General features: G+C 42.2%; 1 protein-coding gene across 2 annotated transcripts in view; it reads right to left on the reverse strand.

Annotated features, from left to right (window-relative positions):
- PRR12 (proline rich 12) overlaps positions 1-22,025 on the reverse strand; it is a 33,839-nt gene that overhangs the window by 7,661 nt on the left and 4,153 nt on the right. For both annotated transcript variants that reach the window (XM_026669633.2, XM_087946247.1), the window contains exons 2-11: positions 17,111-17,223; positions 15,949-16,110; positions 10,962-14,449; positions 6,639-7,239; positions 5,191-5,555; positions 4,198-4,314; positions 3,618-3,751; positions 2,634-3,094; positions 1,787-1,912; positions 641-738 (exon numbers count right to left, since the gene is read on the reverse strand). In XM_026669633.2, coding sequence (XP_026525418.1) covers positions 641-738; positions 1,787-1,912; positions 2,634-3,094; positions 3,618-3,751; positions 4,198-4,314; positions 5,191-5,555; positions 6,639-7,239; positions 10,962-14,449; positions 15,949-16,110; positions 17,111-17,223 — 5,665 coding nt within the window. The remainder of the gene's footprint in view (positions 1-640; positions 739-1,786; positions 1,913-2,633; positions 3,095-3,617; positions 3,752-4,197; positions 4,315-5,190; positions 5,556-6,638; positions 7,240-10,961; positions 14,450-15,948; positions 16,111-17,110; positions 17,224-22,025) is intronic.

Consider the following 22,025-nt stretch of genomic DNA (forward strand, 5'->3'; position numbering starts at 1 on the left):
TCTAAATACCATCAATAGATCTTCATAATAAAATCCCCCCTTCCCCCCAATATGCCTGAAATTCATGACGTACGGTAAATTTCATTGAGATTTTTGTAGGATAGGATAACTGAAATCTTGTCCAATGAATTAAGCGGAATTTCACTCCAATTTCTTTAAAAATGCCAATGTAAATTTCTGGCATGCCTACCAACTCTAAAAAGACCATAGAAATATTTTATGAGTTGACTGCTGGAATCCTGACACATATATAATTGAATAATATCAACCCCACCTGAAAAAAGCTGTTGATTTATGAATTGATGATCGCACTGCAAAGCCATTTAGATGGCTAGTGCAGCTGAAATGTCCAAGGCTCATTTCAAACGTAGTTTTTATAATTATATATAGAGCAGGATTCAGCAGTCCCTCAGGCCTGCTAGTCGAGGGCTTGGATTCTTAACCTTCCTGAATATGTTATAAACGTTTTGGTCTTCAAGGCCTCTCCTTGCTCCCCATTGTTGTTGTGATGGCGAATGAGAAGGAAATATGTGAGCCAAATCTTGGCAACAAAGCAAAATATATACTTAAAATAAATACTCTTTTTTCAAAAATCAGTCTTTGGAGAACAGCAGAGTCTACTACTGCCCTCTTTCTGTACCTGTAGCGATGGATTCAGGGACACTCTCTTCAGCACCTTTTTCTTATGATCGTTCAAAATCCCATCAATTTTCCTCATGGGCGGGAGATAAAGTTCATCTGGGATAAGATTGTCAAAACAGATGGCAAAGGTCACCAAAAAAAGAAAGAAAGAAAAAAAACCCATCCAGGATGGGCAGGGACAGGAAACTTGCAATACAGGACATAGGCAGCCAGTGTACTGCACTAAGGAAACCCAGTTGCAATGGACTGAGTTCTAGATAAGCAAGTGAAAGGAAGACAACAAGGTTTCAAATGCCACGAAGAGGTTGGAATTTTTCAGGCAGGACCAGATTTTCCAAAATGCTACATGTTATGAATAAGCATTTGTTTAAAGACTACTCTAGCCCTAAGAAAACAATTCAGGCACTTTTTGGCAGGAGGGGAGTTTATTAGGCTTCAGCAGGCAAAACTGAAGCACTGTTAAGACTCACTCCTGCTTCGCCTGGAGAAGCATAAAATTTGCATATGCAAAGCAAGGAACGAACACTAGAGAGCTTTTTGAACAATGGTTAAACCCAAAGCTCTTGACATCTGTCAAAGACATCTGCCAATTACAAGGAGAGTTTTCTTTATTATTTACTTTTTATTTAGTTTTACACATTATTTCATTTCTCATTTTAAATGCTGTGGGATTACAAAATTTGAGAATCCCCTCCTCCAACCAGCTCTTCATATCTTTGTGTAATACAAATGACTGCCAGAAAGGAGTATAATGAAACGTTCAGTGGTGTTCCATAGTCACAACCGATTAACGCTGGGAAGTTATATGGCATTTTGCAAATCACGCCTCTTAAAAAGAATGTGGAGATGTTTATAGTTTCTTTTAAAAAAACAACAACAGTATATTTCTAGTTCTTATAATGGCAAGATAGAACAAGGCTGTATACACTCGGCCAATTCTGGCCCCAGGAATTTCATAAGCCAAGAATAGCTAGGGAACAAAAAGCTTTTATATTTCCAGAAGGCTAGCCACAATCAAGAAAAAAATTCCAGCAAAGTGAAGGGGCTACATAGTTCCTAAAGAATGGCCTGTGGAAACAAAAGCCGGTGGCATTTAAAGGTGGCCCATGAGCCCGTCTAAGCACCTCTACACAAGAATGCTCACCGTTTGTGTCTTCAAGAGCTTGGATCATGTCTGGGTCAAGGGCAGTGCTGACCAGCATTTCCACGTAACTGCGGTACATCTCCTTCATGGCTCTTGTATTGAGAATGCGGCCTGTGGGCAGACGCTCTAAATGGGAAACAGAGCATTATTTTCTTATGGTAGACATCTGTAGCCCTGCTTTTCAAATAGATTCAGAATAGGTTAATAAGCAAAGAAATGGAGAATAATGTAAGATTATATTAGTTTTTTTTCAAGCTTGACAACTTTAAAATATGTTGACTTCAATTCCCCGAATTCCCTAGCCAGCATGCTGGTTGGAGAATTATGGGAGTGGATGTCTGCATATATTTAATATGCCAAAGCTGAGAAGAACTGGATTATACATACAGTACAACCGAAACTAGGATGGGGAGAGAGGGAAAAGTCGTTATTTCCTCAACCCCTCTAGAAGTGCCTATAATCCCTCACTTTGGTAGACAGGGCTAACTCTAATCCTAACCCTTCTTTCTACTCCCTATATCAGCCTTCCATAATTTATCTCAGTCTAACTTTTATGTTTAATGACAAGATCCCTTTCACAGGCTCCCAGAGAACCAGTGGCCTTTCAAAAATGGCTGTATCACAATTCCCAGGACTGGAACTGCTGGATCTAATTTGGATCATATAGAGGGCTTCAGATTCTCCATCCTTGTCAATTTACACTTTCTCTTTTGATCTTTGCTTTGCCACATTTCTTGCCTTCCCAGGTTCTTGGCAGTTCATTTCTTAACTGCCTGGTCATGACGCTTGTCAAACTGGGGGTGTTTCTCCCTCCACCACTACCACCACCCCCCGCCCTGCTACTCACCCTCCTCACTCTGCTGGTCAGGGCTGGAATCTGAGTCTGAAGAAGATGCTGCTTCCTTGAGCCATTTTTTCCTCTTCTTGGGGGGTGGTTCAGCTTTCACCTTGGCCGGCTTCATAGACTTGGGTTTAGAAGCTCCCCCAGCTGGGGCAGCTTTTGTCAGCATGGGCACAGGAGGTTCTACTTTTTCTGCTCTGGGAGGCTTCTCTGCCTTGGCCAATTTCTCTGCTTTGGTGGGCTTCTCAGACTTCTCCACCTTGGGGGCCTTTTCTGGCTTAGGCCCTTTTTCCATTTTGGGAGGCTTCTCCGTTTTGTCCACCTTTTCGGCAGCCTTGGGGAGCTTCTCAGCCTTAATAAGCTTTTCGGGTTTCTCAACTCTCTCCGGGACTTCCAGCTTCTCGGGTTTTTCAACTTTGGGTGTCACTGGAACCTTGGGGGTAGAAGCCTTGGGCTGGCTTTGTCTCCTGCACCAGAAAAACAGAGCACTAAGAGCTGTCTTGAGAGGTCAGGTTCATGGCAGCAGGAGAGTTTGAGTGAAATATGAAGAAATAGTGTAAGTCAGTGAAACAGTGGGGCTCTGGAAATCTTTATATCAACAAAACAAAAGTTCAGGCTGTCTAATCTAATTCACTGTTCAAGATGGATCAGAGGCGATGATGGGTGTTACAAGGGAAAGGATCCCCGGAAAAGTATGAACTGGTGAGGGAAGGAAAGGCACGCAGTCCCACCCCCTTTAACTTTTTACTCTAAGATTAAGCAGGACAGAAAAAGAAAAAGAGAAAAGAGGCCGAGCCCTTTTACCCCCTAAGCTGGAAGAGGGAAAAGGGAGCCAATCATCCCCATGTGCGAGGTGACATAACTGAGAATTAAAAAATGAGAAAAGTTTCTTGTATGGAAGTCACCTAGATAATTACACACACACACACACACACACCTTCAACTGGAACTGGACTTCCCTTACATATTTCCCCCTTCCTAATTCTTTACCTGACAGCTTGCAGAGGCCGGTGCCAGGGTTTCTTGGAACAGACACGGACATAATCTTTCTTGTTGATATTCTCCAAGAATTTAACATAGAGTCGTTGGTAACGGTTCTTGGCATCGCCAAAATAGCCCAGATACTGAGGGATGAAGCAGGAAAATAAAGAATTGAATAGAGAAAAGAAAAGGGGAGGGGAGACCATCCCACTTGTAACTTTTCTTCTGGAAGTAATGAGGGAACAAGTGGAACTGGAATTGAAGTCCTTTGCCCAACACAATAATAGATCAAGCTAATTGCTCAACTTGACTATCCCAAGAAGAAAACTGGGTGGGTGGGGGGAACAGTTATTCTTTTATTAACAGGCCAACAGAAGTACTTCTGCATTGGCTTGACCCTGCGCTACCATCATGGCAGAAGCATACCGAGAAAGGGAGGGGGAGCAAAAGAAAGAATGAGAACAGGGCTTAAAGCTTGACTTTAATTTATTGATTTTGTATATGATCATGTTGGTGAGATCCCTTCATTTCTGAAGCTCTGGCTTCCCTGAGATATGACGCTACTTAAGTAGATGGAGTGGAAACTCACATTGCTGGTTGCACAGAACTGACGCTGCCCATCCTTGATTTCAGGTGTAAACTTCTGAAGCAAAGCTTTCTGTACTCGCCAGATTGGAGGTGGTTCCCGTCCAGTCTGAAGTGCAAGCTACAAAAGGACAAAGGAGTAGTTACAATGATGTCAAGTATTAAACAACTAATAAGCTCAACTACTGTCTTCTGGCCAATATTCTCTAACAGAAGAGAATTTCATGAAAGGACAACAAAGAGCTCCCAGAGTTAGTGCATTTCTTCACAATTTATTCTTCTGTATGAGGCTATTAGTGATGGGCTAACTTGATTCATTACGTCTGCCTGCCTGCCTGCCTACCTACCTACCTACCTACCTACCTACCTATCTATCATACAATAGTTGTCATCAACCATCCAATACCATTTTAAAAGCAAAGTAACTTTGGGGAGTTACAAGTAATTTTGGAGAAATAAATGAACTTTTAAAGTTGCATGTAGAACTAAGACAGTCATATATAGGATCCAGTGAACTTAATTATACTTCGCCTGTGGTTAGTTTTTGATCCTGATCTCAATGGGAACTAAGTGCAATTACATTCAGTTTAATCTCCAATGACTATCATTTATAACTGCCTCATATTAATTACACAATTTTCTCTCCTTCAAATATTTTCTGAAGTTTTCTTTTATGTTCAGAATTTCAAACTTCAACTGTTGAGAAATTCTTTTCTTAATCATTTTTGAGCTGCAACACTAAAGTTAGTGTCTGAGTTGAAAAATCCAGTTTGCAAAACAAAAAACCCAAAACTCTCAACTAGCATGTTCCAAGTATTCTGAATTACAATTCCCACAATCCTTTGCACAACTGCAGCTAGCAACAGAGAAGTCAAAAACACGCAGAAGGCATCAAGTCATCTAGTTCTGCTTAAGAGTACAATACTTTTCCATTTTAATATTTGAAGTGTTTCTTTGATGTACATGCCCATGTCAATGCTCAAGAACCATCTCATACCCTGAGAGCCTGAACATCCTCAACACGTATGACAAACTCGTCCCGCTCTCGGAAGATCCCCTCCCCACCACTCTCCACCTCCTCTTCATCTGTCTCTCCACAAATGGCTGCAGTCTCCTGCTTCTTAGCCAGATGAAGAGGCCGTGTGTCCTCAGGGTCTTCAGGTTCAGGAGATGCTTGTGGTGGTTGTGCTACTGCTGCTGCTGCTGCTGCTGGTAGTGGTGGTGGTGGTAGCTCTTCAAGCATTGGGGGAGGCTCCTTGAGTGAGGGGGCTGGGGAGATGGGTGGGGGTAGTTGCTCCTGCTCGACATCTGCCTCCACTGAAGGAGTAGGGCTAGGGGCTTTCACCTCCACTGGTGGCACATCTGCAAGAGGAAACAAAGTAGAGAACAGAAGTAGGTCATCCTGCAAGGAAATTTATTCTTTGGCTCTGGAACCCCTTTGCATTTGAGGATACATTCTTTTGACGATTGTTTACCAACACATGTTGTAGAGGGCTTAGAATGAAGGAACCAACCTCTTAATAATATCACATATTTATATTACTATGCCTTCGACTTTTCAGGCATCCATGCCTGCATTTAATTCATTTAATTTTTAATTTGCTCAGGTATTTAGTTAGATTTTAACTCTGCTGCCAGGTGCAATTAAATGTAGGGATTTCTCACATGTAACAATAAGCTAGGAATCCTCACCTAATGTAAATAAACTGCAAATTAGTGCACTCAGTTTATTTGCTCCAGTTCTGTTCCTCACTTTAAGCTAGTGGATAAGCAAATTATACAGATACCAGTTTTATATGCCTTGGGTGAATTTAAATAAGCCATAATTTATAAACCAACTAAAAACTCGAATGCAAAATAGGTTTATGAACTCCAGCTTATTTGGGAGCATTTCACCATCACCCCAGGTGGACCTTCAAGCAAATTAATGCTGGTTGTATTTACTTGTTTATATACATTTACTTGTAATGAGAAGACTAAGCTGGAGTAAACAAGCTGAATGCACTGCAACAGCATGCCATCCAATTCAGATTTGTTAGAAATCCCAATTTGTCATTATATCCATCTACTGTACATATGTGTATACATATTTGGAATGAGTAATTTTTTCTTTCTTTTTTAATGCTGTATTTATCTTTGTAATTTTTTTTTTCTTTTTTGGAGTTTGTATTTTAATGTTCTGAATAAAATAACAAATTATTAAAAAATAATGTTCTGAGTTGCCTAGGCTGCATGAGAATAGGCACCCATATTAATCCTAGGAGTACATAAAATAAATTTCTGCACAAGATGCCGTGGCGATTGTACAATGTCCACCAAACACTAGAAATGTTGACAACATTATTAAAAGGAAACATCACATCATAAACACTGTCATGTAATGATAAGAGTCAGAAGTCACAAAAAGGGATACCATGAATCAGAATGGGTGGCCCAGGGACTCACCACTGGGTTCTCCATCTTTACGGTCAGTGGGATCATAGAGCGCTGAGATGGCCGAGGAGATGCTTTTCTGCAGGTCTTGGTTCTTGCTAACAGAATCTTCCTCATCTGATGAGAAGGAGGGCAATGTCTCCAGGTTACGTTTCAGTTCCTCGTCAAGCCGTTTGCAGGGGCTGGTACAACTCATGACGAGCCCGGCTGCATCTCCTTCAGGTCCATCCAAACCACCAGACAGCATTGGTGGCGCCATGCTAAAGGGAGGCGGGGGCTGGGAGGACGTCGCTGATGGTGGGTGGGATGTCTTGGATGGACTGCCTGCAGAAGAGACCACAGGTACCGCTGCACCGGAGACCCCAACTGTCGCTGCCGAGGAGATGGCAGCGGAAGGCAACGTCTGACGCTTGCCTGACTTCAGGAAGTCCAGGAAGGAGGCCATGAACCCTGACTTCATCTCAGGTTGCTTCTCTTCCACCTCCTTAATCTTCTGTTTGATCTTCTCCCTCGTTTGGTTGCTATCCAAGTTGCTCTCTTGGATGGGCTGGTGAGATGGGGTGGGAGCTTCCAACTGACAACCCTCCAAACCTTTGGGGACTGGCAGTTTGATCTGGGGGAAGAAAAGGGTCAGGAATTGAGGGAAGGGAGGAGATGGAGAGCAACGTCCTGCCTAAGTGGTCCCATATGATGCCCTAGAGATCTTGTCGTAAGGGCCCTTTTTTCTTTAATCCTTTTTTTTTTTTTGCTATCACCAGATTTCCTGTGGACCTTCAATCAAATCCATGTATATGCAAATGAAGTGCACTATATACATACCTATTTCTTCTTTGGCTTCCAAAATTGTAAGTTTTTTAAAAAGAATTTGGGAATGTATTTTTCCCAAGCAACTGGGTGGTAGATGGAAAGAGCTTAAGAGTTGGATAGCATTGATTGTGTATTAAAAGAGTAAAGCAAAACAATAGAGCCCTTTGGGCATTATCAATAACTTATATTTAATCATGCTTGGTTCAATTTCGCTTTTGTCCTTTCTCTAGACGTGCCGGCTAAGGAATTCTGGGAAATGAAGGTTGCCAAGTTTGAAAAATTTCTGAGACTAGGCTACATTTAGCATGGCTTCATTCTGTGGAAGTAGTCCTTGACTTACAACAGTTCATTTAGGGACTGTTCAAAGTTACAGAATGACACTGAAAAAAATTGACTTATTACCATTCTTCACACGACCATTGCAGCAAACCCATGGTCATGTGACCAAAATTTGGTTGCTTGGCAACTGACTCGTGTTTATGGTGGTCGCAGTGTCCCCGGGTCATGTGATCCTCTTTTTAAACCTGATAAACGAAGTTAGTGGGGAAGCCAGAGTCACTTAATAACTGTGTTACTAATTTAACAACTGCAGCGATTCACTTAGCAACGGTGGCAAAAAAGATTGTAAAATGGGGCAAAATGCATTAACTGCCTCACTTAGCAACATATATTTGGGGGTTAAACTGTGGTTGTAAGTACATATCTATTTATATATGTAGTTCAAGAGCAAGCCACTGTCTCCTTACTATTGCCGAACTGTTACAGACGGAGACCTGAGGCGGGGCATTTTCTTCTATAGCATTCAGAGACTCTCCTTTCTTTATCAATAGCCTCTTTTCAGTCAGTGGCCCCAAACCATGTTTATTCACGTCTCCTACTAGTTGTTTATTAGGTACTAAAGTTGGTTTTCCTTTTGATTATTTCCAATCTTGCACACTGCTTTAGGGGTGGTTCATAGAAAAGCAGAGGATAAATGTTTTCATAAATAAAACATGAACCCATTACCATTATAATTTTACAGAGAAGCAGAGGCCTCTGAGATATAATCTTTGTTTGCATTAAAGCACAACTAGGGAACCCAGACATTCAGGAATCAAAATAAATTACTGATTTGTTTGCTGGCTGGCTGACTTTGGGCCAATGACTCTCTCTCTCTCAGCCCAAACCACCTCACAGGGTTGTTGTTGTGGGGAAAATAGGAGGAGGAAGGAGTATTAAAAATGTTTGCTTCATTAAAACTTCCTTTTTATCGACCATGTAATCCCTTAATTCGGGGTAGAGGCAGGGCAACTGGATGGAGCAGAGCATTTACTGGCCGGATGCCCTTCCCGATGCTATGCAGGGTTTACAGCACATGTTTTTTCTTTGCGCCCCAGGAGAGAAACATCTGCTGCTACCTAGGATTGAATTCTGAACCTTCCGAGTGGGAGGTGAGCATCTTCAACACTAGGCCACCACGCCACTCTATGTTTGTCACATTAAGCTACTTATAAACTAATAAAGGAGAAATAAAAAATTCTAATAAATAAATGTTTTCAACTTTGCATACTGTTGACAAATCTCTCAAGAAATGACAGCAATACAATACCAGGAAGAAAAGGCACAAACCAGGAAATTGTGGCATGATTCAAACAACCCAGCTGCGTATGAGCCCATAAAATCGTAGACTATCTACTGGAATCCTGGTGCCCTCACACAATCTGGCATCAACTTGCCTCTCCAACTCAATGAATCATAGCAAGTCCCTAGCAGGTGTTCTAAGATTGCCATTACAGCTGTGCCGGATGCCTTCACTATCATGTTATTCCATAGCACTGATCTGTTTCAGCACTGATCTATCATTGTGGTGTCTTAGTGCTCACTGAAACACTGTTGCTGCCAACATAAACAAAGCCGTTGGATGGGGTGGACATGTGTGTATGTGTGTGTGGTGGTGGTGGGGGAGAAACCTCTTTCACCACAGAATAAGAAGTTGGCAAAAGTTAGGCTTAAGTCTCCATTAAATTTTTTTATGGCAACCTTGTTCAGGGTGCCAAAATCCTTAACTCATACTTACCTATCTTTGCAACAATAAAGAGCAGGATAGAAATAAATGAACTCAAGTACTAAACAAAATAAACTACTAATTTACAAACAAACAGATATTTAGCAGTGCAAATTTGTGCAGGTAGCTCAACTTATACCAGTTTGTTTAGTGACTGTGAAGTTAGAACAGCCCTGAAAAAAGTGACTTATGAGCACAGTTGTAGCATCTCCATAGTCATATGATCAAAATTCAGATGCTTGGCAACTGACTCATATTTATGACGGTTGCAGTGTCCCTGTGTCATGTGAACACTCTTTGTGACCATTTGCCAAACAAAGTCAATGAGGAGATTCACAATAACTGTGTTACTAAAACAACTATATTGTTTCGCTTAACTAATTCGCTTAAATTGCCATTTAACTTGTGGCAAGAAAAGTCATAAAATGGGACAAAGTTCACTTAACAATTGCCTTGCTTAGCAACAGAAAATTTGGGTTCAGTTGTGGTCATACGTTGAGGACTACCTGCATCAGTAAAATGATTATATCCCAGGTACACCCTCCACTGAACCTAACCTCTTGTCGTGATTCTTGCCTCCCTTACCCAAAACCCAGCTTTCATGCCAATAGTATCAGAAATACAAGTGCTCCTTGATTTACGACATTAACGGAGCCCATGATTTCCATTCTAAGTCATGAAAATTGTAACTTGGGGCACTCACATGACTGGACTCGATTTTACAACTTTATGGTAAATCCATGTATTCTTATTGCCAAAAAAGCTGTAAACTGACAAAATATCGTAAATTGTGGTCATGTGACTGTGGAACACTGTCACTGGCTGTAAAAGAGAGACAACTGCCAAGCACCCAAAATTCGGTTATGTAACTGGTGTGTGTGCATGTTTGCAGCCACTTGAACTCCAGAACCAGGTTGTTAAGTAGCTGGGGGAGGAAGCCCATTGTAACTTCCAGTGATCACTAAGCATCTGATCATTGAGAACTACCTGTACAAATGTTAATATGATACCAATATGAAAACAACTGTACTAATTCAGTTCCTAAGGAAACACAAGTCCTGAGCTATTATTTACCACCACCGTGGTCATGTACAAACAAACCCTCTGATGCATCACCACAGATAACCTCGGAAACCTAAAATATTTACTCTCTTTTTTAAAATAGCCAGATGCTGTAATTCTGCAACAGAGCACAACCTTTGCTAACGAAAGCTTAGATTTAAAGTCCCATTATCTCCAAGGACAAAGGCTCAGATACAAGTAATATGATAAACTCGCACTTGAGTTGGTCAGGGACAGTGCAACAGATGGATAAACACGAGCTTCCTACATTCCCTTACCGTTGAATTCTCCACTGAAATCTCTTTGTTAAGCCAATGTTCTATTACTGTTCATTCTACCCTGAACTCTTTCCAAAATTTCCTTCTTACCCCAGGCATTGCTAGCCGACAAGCACATCTTGCCTCCTCAGATTCCCATCTTACCTTGAGTGGTTTGAAGGATTCCAAGCCTGTACCTGGCTCAACCCCCTCCTCCCCGACTTTCTTGCCCCTCCCTCTTCCCCGGCCTCGGGGCTTCTTGGTGCCATCATGAGCCACACCGTGGGGAGATTCAGTCAGGGGCCTGATGCGGGGCCTCCCACGGGGACGGGGTGGGCCCTCCCGCTTAGGTTTGGTAGGCTTGCGGCCTCGCCGCTTGGGCCCCTCCATAAGGCTGCTGTTTGGTGGGCAAAAGTCTATGTCGCCCATGGGGCTAAGGCTGGTCCGGTTTGTCCGGCAGCTGGAAATGAGGTCAGGCAGCAGATCAGGAAGGCGGCGGCTATTGAGGCGGATGTCAGCAGGGACATCCTCCTTGTCCTCGTCATCTTCAAATTCATACTCTTGGGCATAGTTTTTTTTGGGAGGCTGGAAAGGTGGTTCCCGTTTTTTCAGCAAATGGAAGGAGGAAGTCTTCAGCAATTTCTTGGGCTTGGAAGAGCAGAAGATCGGTGAGGTCAGGCCTGACTTGGATTCTGAAACAGGAGCTGTCCCATGTTGGCCAGACTGAATCAGTCCCAGTTGTTCTGTGTTGACTGTAGAAGGCAACTCGTGTTTGACTGACACTGTATCTAACCCCAAGTGCTGGCCATCCCCACTTTCCGACTGGCAGTAACTCTGGTAGCTTTGTCCACCAGGCATCATATCGTAGCCTCCCCCTTTCATTCCTTCACCCCTTTCCATGCCCTGCGTGCCATCATCTGGCTTAGGGAACTCATCCGCTGCACAGGGAGGGGGGCCAAACATGTCTTCCATGCCAGGGAAGAAGCTACGATCTTCATCTTGTAACAAAGAGTCTGGGAAGCAGATGGAAGTGAGGGGGACAAACCGTTGCTTGGCTCCTTGAGGACTGGGGCTCTCAAACTGGTCCTTGCCTTCAAGTTGGCCTTGAGGAACTTGCTGAGTGGAGTCGGGGTCCAAAGTGGAGTCAGGAAGGAGATGCTGTTGACTCTGCACTGTCCCACCCTGTCCCAGGTGGGATTCCAAGCTCAGCTCGGGCTCTAAGAAATCCTGGATCTCTTGGGACTGGGAAAGGTTGCCTTGGGGCATCACCTCCATGCCCTCAGACTGCATCCTTTCCGACTGCAGCTGGCCTTGGAGCCGGGGGGACTGCTGCGACTCAAGAAGCTGGGCTTCCATGCTTTGAGAACGAACATGGGCCTGATGGAGGTGGGCTTCCAATGCCTGCATCTGAAGCTGCGGTGAGGGCGCTTCAGCCTGATGCATGCGCTGAGGCTCCATCAGATGGACATCCAACGGGGTGCGAACCTTCCGAGAGTGCATCTGGCTTTGGGTGTGAGTGAGCACCGACTGGAGCAGTTGGGACTGCTGCTGCTGCTGCTGCTGTTGTTGGGAAAGGGAAAGAGAGGGCAAATCGGGAGGGGAGTCCATCATTAGGGTTGCACCCTGCTGGCCAGCCATTAATCCGTGGGACTCCATGGGATGAGGCTGGGAGGCGTGCTCAGGAGTCTTCTGCAAGTAAGAATGGGCCTGAGAGATTTCCTTACTGCTTGTATCCATGTGGCTACTCTGGAGGTGCTGCTCTACTGACTTCTTTATGTCTTGCCCATAAGAGTCTATAGAGCCAGCTTGATGGCTGTAGTGGACCACTGAGGTGGCCAAAGACTCTGGAGTGGAACGCGTGTGGGAGTACTCTTTGGACCTCTCTCCTTTCTTTTTGTCCTTTAAGCTTTGCAAGGACATCTCCAGGCCTTGGTTGTCCAGATTAGAGTTGGTCCGAATCACACTCTGCAGGTGGTAACGCTCTTCAGTCTTGCTCAACTCATAGCCCATCCCTTTCCCTGCCCTCTCCTCACACTCTACCATGCCTTCTGTTGGCACCCTTGGTGGGCTCTGCGACTGCAGCAAGTGTTGGATTAAAAACTCTTCATCTTCAGTTCTCTCAGATGATAGAAGGTCCGAGTCTGCCTTGGCTTTATTGTAAGATGATGCTCTTTCTAACCCACCTTGGGAACCCTGGTAACTTTGTGTGTGAGCTGTCTGCATGAACGAAGGAGACAGTACGGAAGTGAGATATTTCTGGGTCTGGCCAGGCGATGCCACACTCTGGGGCCGGTTAGTGGTAGGTGACTGGAGAGGCCGGATGATTTGGGAAGGACTTGAATCAGGAAGGTTCTGGCCATGGGAGTAGCCGATAGACTGGCTGTGCCCTGGCATAGCTGGAGAATGGCCAGTGCTGTAACTCAACGATGGGCTAGCTGTGGGCATCCCTTGAGAATGAGCTGGTACATAGCTTGGTGTCTGGCTGACTGAAACATGGGGCTCAGCCTGAACACTGTACCCAACAGATGATAAGCCTTGTAGCTGCTCAGGAGAGTAAGTTTGATTCTGACATGTCTGCAGCCCTTGTCCTCCTTGCCCAGCTTGGCCCTGCTGAGCTTGTCCACTGCTGGAATAACTCTGAGCTTTACTCACACTTGTGAGGTCCTGGGCTTGGTTGCTGCTGAAGCCTTGTGAGGCCTGGCTAACCGAAGAGAGATTTTGTGGCTGGCTGACAGAGTAACTCTGCGTTTGGCTCATAGAAAGGAGACTCTGGGGCTGACCAGGAGAATAGGCCTGTGACTGGCTTGCAATGACCGAGCTGGGCTTGGGTGTGGATGAACTGTAGTTGCTTTGGCACTTGGGCGTGGCTGTAGAACGGGGTGGTTGGCGGGAGGCCGAGTAACTCTTCGATTTTGAAGAAGAGGTGGTACCAGAATAGCCTGGAGACTGAATAATGGGACGGTAGCTTTGAGAGGGCTCTTGCCGCGTGGCCTGGGGGGCCTTCTGCTGCTGAGAGCCTTCACTGCTGGCGGGGGACTGCTCGCCAAGGGGACTGCAGGAAAGGCTGGAGCGGTGGGGCATCTGCTGGTAGCTGCCCCCGCAGCTTAGATAATGCTGGAGAGAATGGGCAGCGGGCAGCTGCGGCTGGGCACTGGAAGGTCTCTGATAATGTTTGATCACGCTATCTTGCCGTGGGATGGCCCGCTCAATGGAGGAGGCAGGGGAACTGGAGAAGACTGAAGTGTTGTAGAGCTGGGACGTCTGGTCAGATGGTCCCAGCGAGGATGACAAAAGATTGAACTGGGAGGGGAGGTGGCGGGAAGCTGATTCTTGAGCGCTACGATACGCTGAGCTCTGAGAGGGCAAGCCCGTACCCAATACCGCACTGCCCAGTCTGTCAAAACTGAGGGATGAAGGAACACTGGGCTGAGAAGATTTGATGTGAAGTAGAGGATCATGAGGGGACAATAGGCCATTGGATGTTGGGCTGAAAGTAGCATCCTGGAGTGTCAGCGATGATGTGACTGGAAAGCTGCGCCCGCTGAAAGAGGCTGGATGCTGGTAAGCAGAGAGCGCTGATGAGGAAGGGAAGGTGCCAGAACCTGGGAGGGCCCCTGAGATGAAAAGTTCAGCGGGCGCTGGAGTGTGCATGGCTGTAAAGAAAAAAAATAAATATATTTGTTTAAGTGCTTTGATATGATGTACCAAATTAAAAGCTTATCCACAAAGGCGATCTCAAACTCACAGTACTTACTGGACAGTACTACTCAGGCTAGACAATAATGATGAAGCATAACACACTTAATCTAACTACAAGTTTAATTAATTAAACTGCTGTTTTGTTCCACATGTTACAATCAAAGAAATAATCACGTTATAGCTTAATGTAGTAATCGGATTTATGCAACATAGGAAGATGATGGCTGAATTCCCACATGTGCTGAATCACAAGCTACCTAACCTTGCCTAGCATTCTATGAAATTCACCCACTGCATGCCAAAGAGTTGATAAAGCATATTTCCTAATGCTATGTCATTATAAACATGTTCCCTCATCCCCAAGGCTAATGTTTAGCTAGGACAATTATGAGCAGGCCGATCTTTGTGACAAAGCACAACTTTTCAAGCAGAAGATTCTAAATTTAATTCTGAGCAATGTCTATTAATCTAGGGAGGGGAGGATGCTGGCCTAAAACCTTGGAAGCCTGTAGCCAGCTCAACAGGGCTGGTTTAGTAACAGGCAATCAGGGACCTTCTAGTTTAAAGTAAATGGAGCACAAGTTCTATAAAACTTCTCACTGATAGACTGCCTGGGAATAAGAAAACCCAATCATAAAGAGGGAAACAGATTGCCCTTCCAAGCTAGGTGGATTGACAATCTGCCTTAATGCCTGGCTTTGCCCAACACATTTAAATAAGTGAATTAAAGCAGATGAATTTGCACTCCATGCTAACTAAGGTGAGCTTTAATCTTAGATTTTTAGCAAGATGTGTGAACCCAATCTTTGATTATTTATGCCTTATTATTTAGTTATTAAATATGTATGCCACCCATCTCACTATCCAAATATTCAGCCCATTATGCAAACTAAGCAAATGGTTTAATTCAATAATGCTGAGCAACAGTAATCAGTATTTCACTTAGTTCATTTATTTATTCATTATGAACCTTGCTTCAATTACATTATGGTATATTGTAAGTGATTTATAAAGTGATACATAAATCAACTTCACAGAAGTATCAAGGAAGTGCTATTCCTCAGAAGGACAAGTTACTCCCATCCAAACCTATTATAATAAGGTTTTCTATAAAAATTTGCGCAACTCTGCCTCCAAAGAAAAGACATCCAACAGTTCCTTCGGTGATGCTGACAGAATAAAATAGAATAGAATAACAGAGCTGGAAGGGACCTTGGAGGTCTTCTAGTCCAACCCCCTGCTTAGGCAGGAAACCCCACACCACTTCAGACAAATGGTTATCCAACATCTTTTTAAAAACTTCCAGTGTTGGAGCATTCACAACTTCTGGAGGCAAGTTGTTCCACTGATTAATTGTTCTGTCAGGAAATTTCTCCTTAGTTCTAAGTTGCTTCTCTCCTTGATTAGTTTCCATTCATTGCTTCTTCTCCTGAACTCCAGAGAGAGACATTACCTGTTTGCCAGGATGGAGTTCGGAACTGAGAGAGCAGGGAGGAAGCAGAAGGGCCTGGTTGTGGTGCCCGCGATTCTAGAGCTGAAATGAGGTTCATGACAGAGGCATCGGGGGTGGCACTGCTGGCATGATGGAGCCCAGTCTCGAATAAGCCAGAAAGACCTAAGAAGGAAATGAAAAAAAGAAGAAATAAAGGATGTGAAGTGCTGAGAATCAGTGAAAAGGAGATGATAGATACAGCAAAAGAAAACAGGAAGAGGTTCATCACAGGGGACAGGCAAGGGAGCCTACAAGCTGACAAGCATTATGCCTGTCAGAGGAACTACAGAAAGACAAGACAAACATTAGACATCAAAAGGTACAACTTTAGAATACTTGTTTTAGTGCAGAAGGGAGGGTTGCAATCAGTCAAAAGCCAGGCACACAGAGACAGAAGGGGGAAAAATGAGAAACTATTGATATAATAAAAATTTGGTAAAGAAGAGAGAAGAGTCAGGCAAGCTGAATCGAAGAACGTATGAGGAACTGGGGGAACCCAGGGCTGTGTGACAGAAAAACCAATCCTGGATCTTAAGAGAAGCTGAGGAACTTAGGGCCAAAGGCTCTCTAACTGAGCAGTATGTACCTTTTCACATCTTAAACATAGGGTACAGTTTTGGTTAATCCATGCCAGCTGACAGAGCAGTTTGAGTCAGAGCATTTCATTCAAAGATATACCAGTTGGAAAAAGAACTAAACAGCAGAAAATAGAAATGTCAAAAAAAGTGCCCCTAGATAGAGAACAGAAAAATTAAAGCATGAAAGAAAGAAACTTTTCTAAAGCATGAAAGAAAGAAACTTAAGAAACTTTCCTTAATTTTCCCTATGCCACTGTTCTGGTTGACAGTCCAATCTATGTTCAGGTTAAGAAAAGATATGTTAAGCATATTTAAAATATTAACTTGGTATCTTGGTAATACAGAGATCACCCTTGGAATAAAAGAATAGAAAAGGCAAAATAAATAAAATGAAGCTGAAACAAAAGCAAAATAGCATCAGTGTATCCAGATCAGCACAGAGGGAACATATGAAAAAAGTGAGCAGGAGAGAGAACGAAGAAAAGGCATAGTTAAAAACACTTATTGTTAAGACTTCAAGGAAAATGGTAAGACAGCTACCGTACCTGCTGGGTGATGGTTTGTGGCATAGCCCTGCAGAGGATGGGGAGTGGCATACGCTTGGCGGTGTAAAATATCTGTGTCTGGATGCGAGCTTCGGGATCCGCCGTACACCAAGCTGAATGAGAGAGAAACAAGGCTTCAGGCATGGCAAGAGAGCTGGGATCTTGTAATGTGTGCCACATTCAATATCTCAATGGAACACACTAAAAGAGTTCCTTCAAAGATCAGCAAAAGCAAGCTTGTTTTCCCGCAGATCTGCGAACTGAACCAAGGGGAACAAGGAGAGGCAATCATTCGGGAGGTATTGATTTTGGGCACAAAGGAGCTTCTAGTACCTGTCTATTTCTAACGTTCAGATTCTCCGTTCCTCTATGTCCTCTTTACACCTTAAGCAATTGTAAGCATCACTTCATAAGTGTAACATGGGGTTTATCAATACCTTTACATTTTCAAGATGAACAAAAACCATTATTTTGGCTAAGATAGATTGTGGATGGGTTTTTATTGGGAAATCAGAAATGCATAAATGTATGGTGCAACTTTCTTTCCCTGTTTTTGATGCTCAGAACAAAAACTTGTCCTGGATAGGCTTCTTTGCCGCATATGAGAAATTAACATATGTAGGAAAGAAGACCGGAATATTAATAAACAATGATGTGTGATGGGAAATGTGGTTCCCAATGCCTCAGTATCTGAGCTCTATCATTCCTCCTTCTATTCTCCTTGTGCAGGGAGATCCAACTGCCTAGCCATCGTCAAGCTTATTCTGCTTCCGAGCTCTAGGCACCCTCTAAATTTTCCTGTCTTTAGCTGCAATGCAATCAGCTCATGTCTGCTTTGACTTTTGTACATAACCTTCCATTCTACCAGTCAAATTCCCCTGAATAAATTTCCATATTCCCTCCCCATTTGTGTTATTAAAACAAAAGACCCAAATTTAATTCCTAAATAATTATGCAGTCCACTGATAGAAAATGTTACATCCAGGAAGTCTTGTATCCTCCTCCTTAGATTAAAATACAGATACCCGCTTTTCAGTTTCTAAGGGTTTCTAAAAAATTCCATGGCCTAGCACACCACTTATGGAAACACATACATACCTGTCCCAAAATTCATGGTACAATCTGATAAATCTACTCAAATATTCTATAATATTTTGGAGAAGTAGAAGTAATATTCTACTCAAAAATTCTATTCTATTCTAAAAATATGTGCTCCACTGAGTTCAGTACTCTGTCTGCATATGCAAATATATTAGCTTTCTCCAACCTGATGCCCTCGATTTCTGGGCTGAGAAGACAATTTCCATAATGTCCAACTATAATTTCTTTCTCAAGTTAGGGAAGGCTAAAACAGAGGACTGCAATTGCAGCCAAGCCATTTGGGTAGTCATTTTTTTACACAATCAGGTGGTTTTATATGGGTCCCTCTTTTTAAATATATCTCTTTAAAACAGATAATTTCCCCCAGCTCTTAAAAAATATCTATATAGAAAGTTTCAATCCTATAAATCATGCTATGCTCTTTTCTTCTAGACTCCCTTTGGGAGCTACCTGTGTATATAATTACATGCAATGTCACCGCTCCCATCCTTCAAGCACCAAACCAACCAGACACCGTTACTTATTCTCTGTGTGTTGAGGCATGTGCCACAATTATGCACGTGCCATGCAAGAAATGCAGGAAGAGCCCTGGGACAGGAGAAGCAGCATGGGGAGGTGTAGCTCTCTGTAAAGAGGAACAGAGGCAGGCATGACTTGCAAATGACTTGCTAAAAGTAAGCGGGCCTGTCTCAGGAATGCAACTACCTGCAGGAAATTAAAAACGCAAAAATAAAAACCAAAAGCTTGCACATAGCAGATAAAGTTATAACAGCAGAATGAGTGCGGATGGAGGCCAGCTGAATAAGTCACTCTCTGAACAGGTTGCTGCTGCCTGTAATGTCACTGTGGTGAGACAGTGGACTGCACACAGAAACTGGAAAGGGACATTCTGCAAAGGGTTACAGTAAACAGGAAATAGAGATATTTTCATTCATACGGTGAGACATCAGTTCCTCTCTTGCTACAATGCACTGGATCAATATTGGAATGTAAGGCAGAAGGAGAAAGAATGAAGCAAGAGATGGTTGGAGTACAAGAAATGGGCACATCAGTGTTGGCATCCACTGGAAAACTTTCTATTTCCCATTATTTCTCAAGAGGAAAAATCTAAGTTAACTAAGAGACAAAGCAAGCACCTGAATATTTGGTAGTAAAACAGCAAACAATGAAGACATTTGTTTCAATACCTGACATTCTATTACCAAATAGCGTATTCTGTATCCAGAGGTGTACTGAAGGAAAAACAGGGTTTTATTTCAATTTCTTTGTATTTCAATTTTAATATGTTAAGTGGTTTCTGCAATTGTTATATTTACCTTCAAAGATATCTCTAATGAAATACATCACAATTGTTCCTGATCATAGAATGGGGAAAAAAAACCTCCATTTTTAAAAATAGCTTCATAACACTGCAACCCAGACTTCTGAATCAAATTTCTTCCTGTTGTGCCCTGGCTACAATTCCTGCCATCTTTTGCATCTTTTATACTTAATGTCCCCACTGGTTGGAGATGATGGGAGCTGTAATTCAACACATCTGTAGTAAACCAAATTGGGAAAAAATTTTCCCTAAGCCTTGGAACCTATATACGGAGAATAGATTCACACGAAACAGTAAACTGTAGTGTTTTTTAACTAGAACATGGTTCACACATAATCTTAAACAATACATCATGAATTGCAAACTACAAAACATATTATCACAACACAAGTAACCATACTAAGTTAAATCCAAACAAATTACATTCTAGTTTAATTGTGAGATCAGAATCTTCTCCTACCCCAGACGAACACAAGCGCATTCTGAATTAACATCAACTTTTAACTCTCAGTGTAGGAGATGAAAATGACAGGCACAGTTTACTACCAAGATGGAGAGGCCTATAAATTTTAACACATCATGATAAACATATCTAAGTGCATGTCCCCCAAAAAGCATTGCAATATTCCAAACTAAGGAACTATTAATGCAGTTGAGTGCTTCTTCTATGCTGACTCAAGAGCATATTAACACAAAAAAGTGAACAGAATAGTAACTATTTAATCAGAATTACATATTCTAATCCTGCAAATTTCTTTTTAAAAAATTAAAAAACCACTTGAGGATAACCTTCTCTATCCCTTTCCTAGGGTAATTAAAAGTACCTAAAATTAACTTGGCTTATTCCACTCTTTAAAAAATCTTTCTGTTATGCTTGCTTTCAACATATGAATGGTGACTACTGAGGGTTTAAAAGATGTGGACATTTAAAGAGTAGTTTTTGAAGGTATGCAATCAGTTTCCTGCAGAATTGTGCATCCACAAAAATTAGCCGCAATATGCAAGTAATATAAAAGAAACAAGTTTGACATGTTTTGCAATTTTTCCCCAAGTTCTGGAAAAAAATAAAACAGAGGAAAGTAGGAATGGAGGAAGGAAAGTACCATGGAAACATTCCAGGAGTTAGGCAAAATATTTTATGAGCCTTATTCAAATAATTTTTGATGTCATGAGGACTAGGAACAAATGCACAATCACTTCTGAAAGAAATATGCTTTCCGTATTCTGTTGGCTACGAATAGTCATACTATTTCCCTTGATGCAACAGTCTGCATAAATGAATGCATCAAGTTCTAACAATTGCTAATAAAATAAAGACTATGCAAACCTACATAGGATTCGATAAGCAGATCATAGATGCAAGAAGCAGATGGAATAAGGATTGTAAGCTACAGAGCGATGGGTGAGTGCAGGAAAAAAATGCATGCAGCATCGCAAAGTACAATTGCTGTAGAAAGTATTATCTGGCACACAAGGCAGCCAACCAACGTGATTTCCAGCCTTTCAACATGCAAAGTTATAAGCTAGTAGAGTTTAGGCTTTAGTCTTGTCGCTTGGGCTGCCATGATAATTCATAGTGGATGCAGAATACAGCAACGTAGGATTCTTACCGATATGAAGACGTGCATCAGTTCCTAATAAAATTCTAGCAGTTACTGACAATGACTTGAGAATCAAAGTCTGGGAAGCAGTTGAATAACTTGTCTAGCTTGCTACCATTTCTCTTTATTTTTTAAAACAATTAATAGTATATAAAACATGCAAAATACATGCGAATCTGTATTACTACTTATTTTTGAGTCAATATTTGAATAATCTGTTTGTTTGTTTTTAATTTTACAAAATCCCAGCAACAGACCAATAAGTACAATCTTAGATAGAATACGTGACTCATTAGAACATAGTAGCAGAAAGATCTAACTATGTGATAGCATAGTATACTATGATTTTTAAGGTAAGAAATATTTACTTTTGAGGATCCAACATCTATATACATGCTGGTAAAGCATGCATGCTGACATCAATAACTGTATATCCTAAGAATTTTCAGGAAATTTGGGAAGGAAAGCACGACCCCCTTAAAGGTCAAGCAAAAGATGGAAAAAAATGTAAGACATGAATGAGAATGAGAACCAAGCTAAACTGAGGAAGCCAAATTAATTTTTTTTTAAATCAATAGACTTTAATGATAGCCTTCTCAGCTTCTTCTCACGCCAGTTTTTAAATTAAACTTGCTAAAAGCTGCTCCATAGTTAATTCTGATGCTTAAGATGTACCTTTAATGCTCACACCAAAAAGCGGTGTTCATAAAGTGAAGGAGAGGGAAACATTCTTCTTTCCTCTAAGGTTCTGGATATTTAAATTAGTAAATTTTAGTGCATGGGAGTGAACACAAGTGTTGTAGACTAATGACATTTATTTCCAAGGCTACCTAAAAAACATGTGTTGACCTAACCATAGAAGCAACTTACCTTTAACTCAGAAGTAAAGAGA

This window comes from Notechis scutatus, chromosome Z, assembly GCF_049901735.1.
Source record: "Notechis scutatus isolate UNSWTSFEM ecotype Mainland chromosome Z, rNotScu1.2, whole genome shotgun sequence".
Classification (NCBI taxonomy): Eukaryota; Metazoa; Chordata; class Lepidosauria; order Squamata; family Elapidae; genus Notechis; species Notechis scutatus.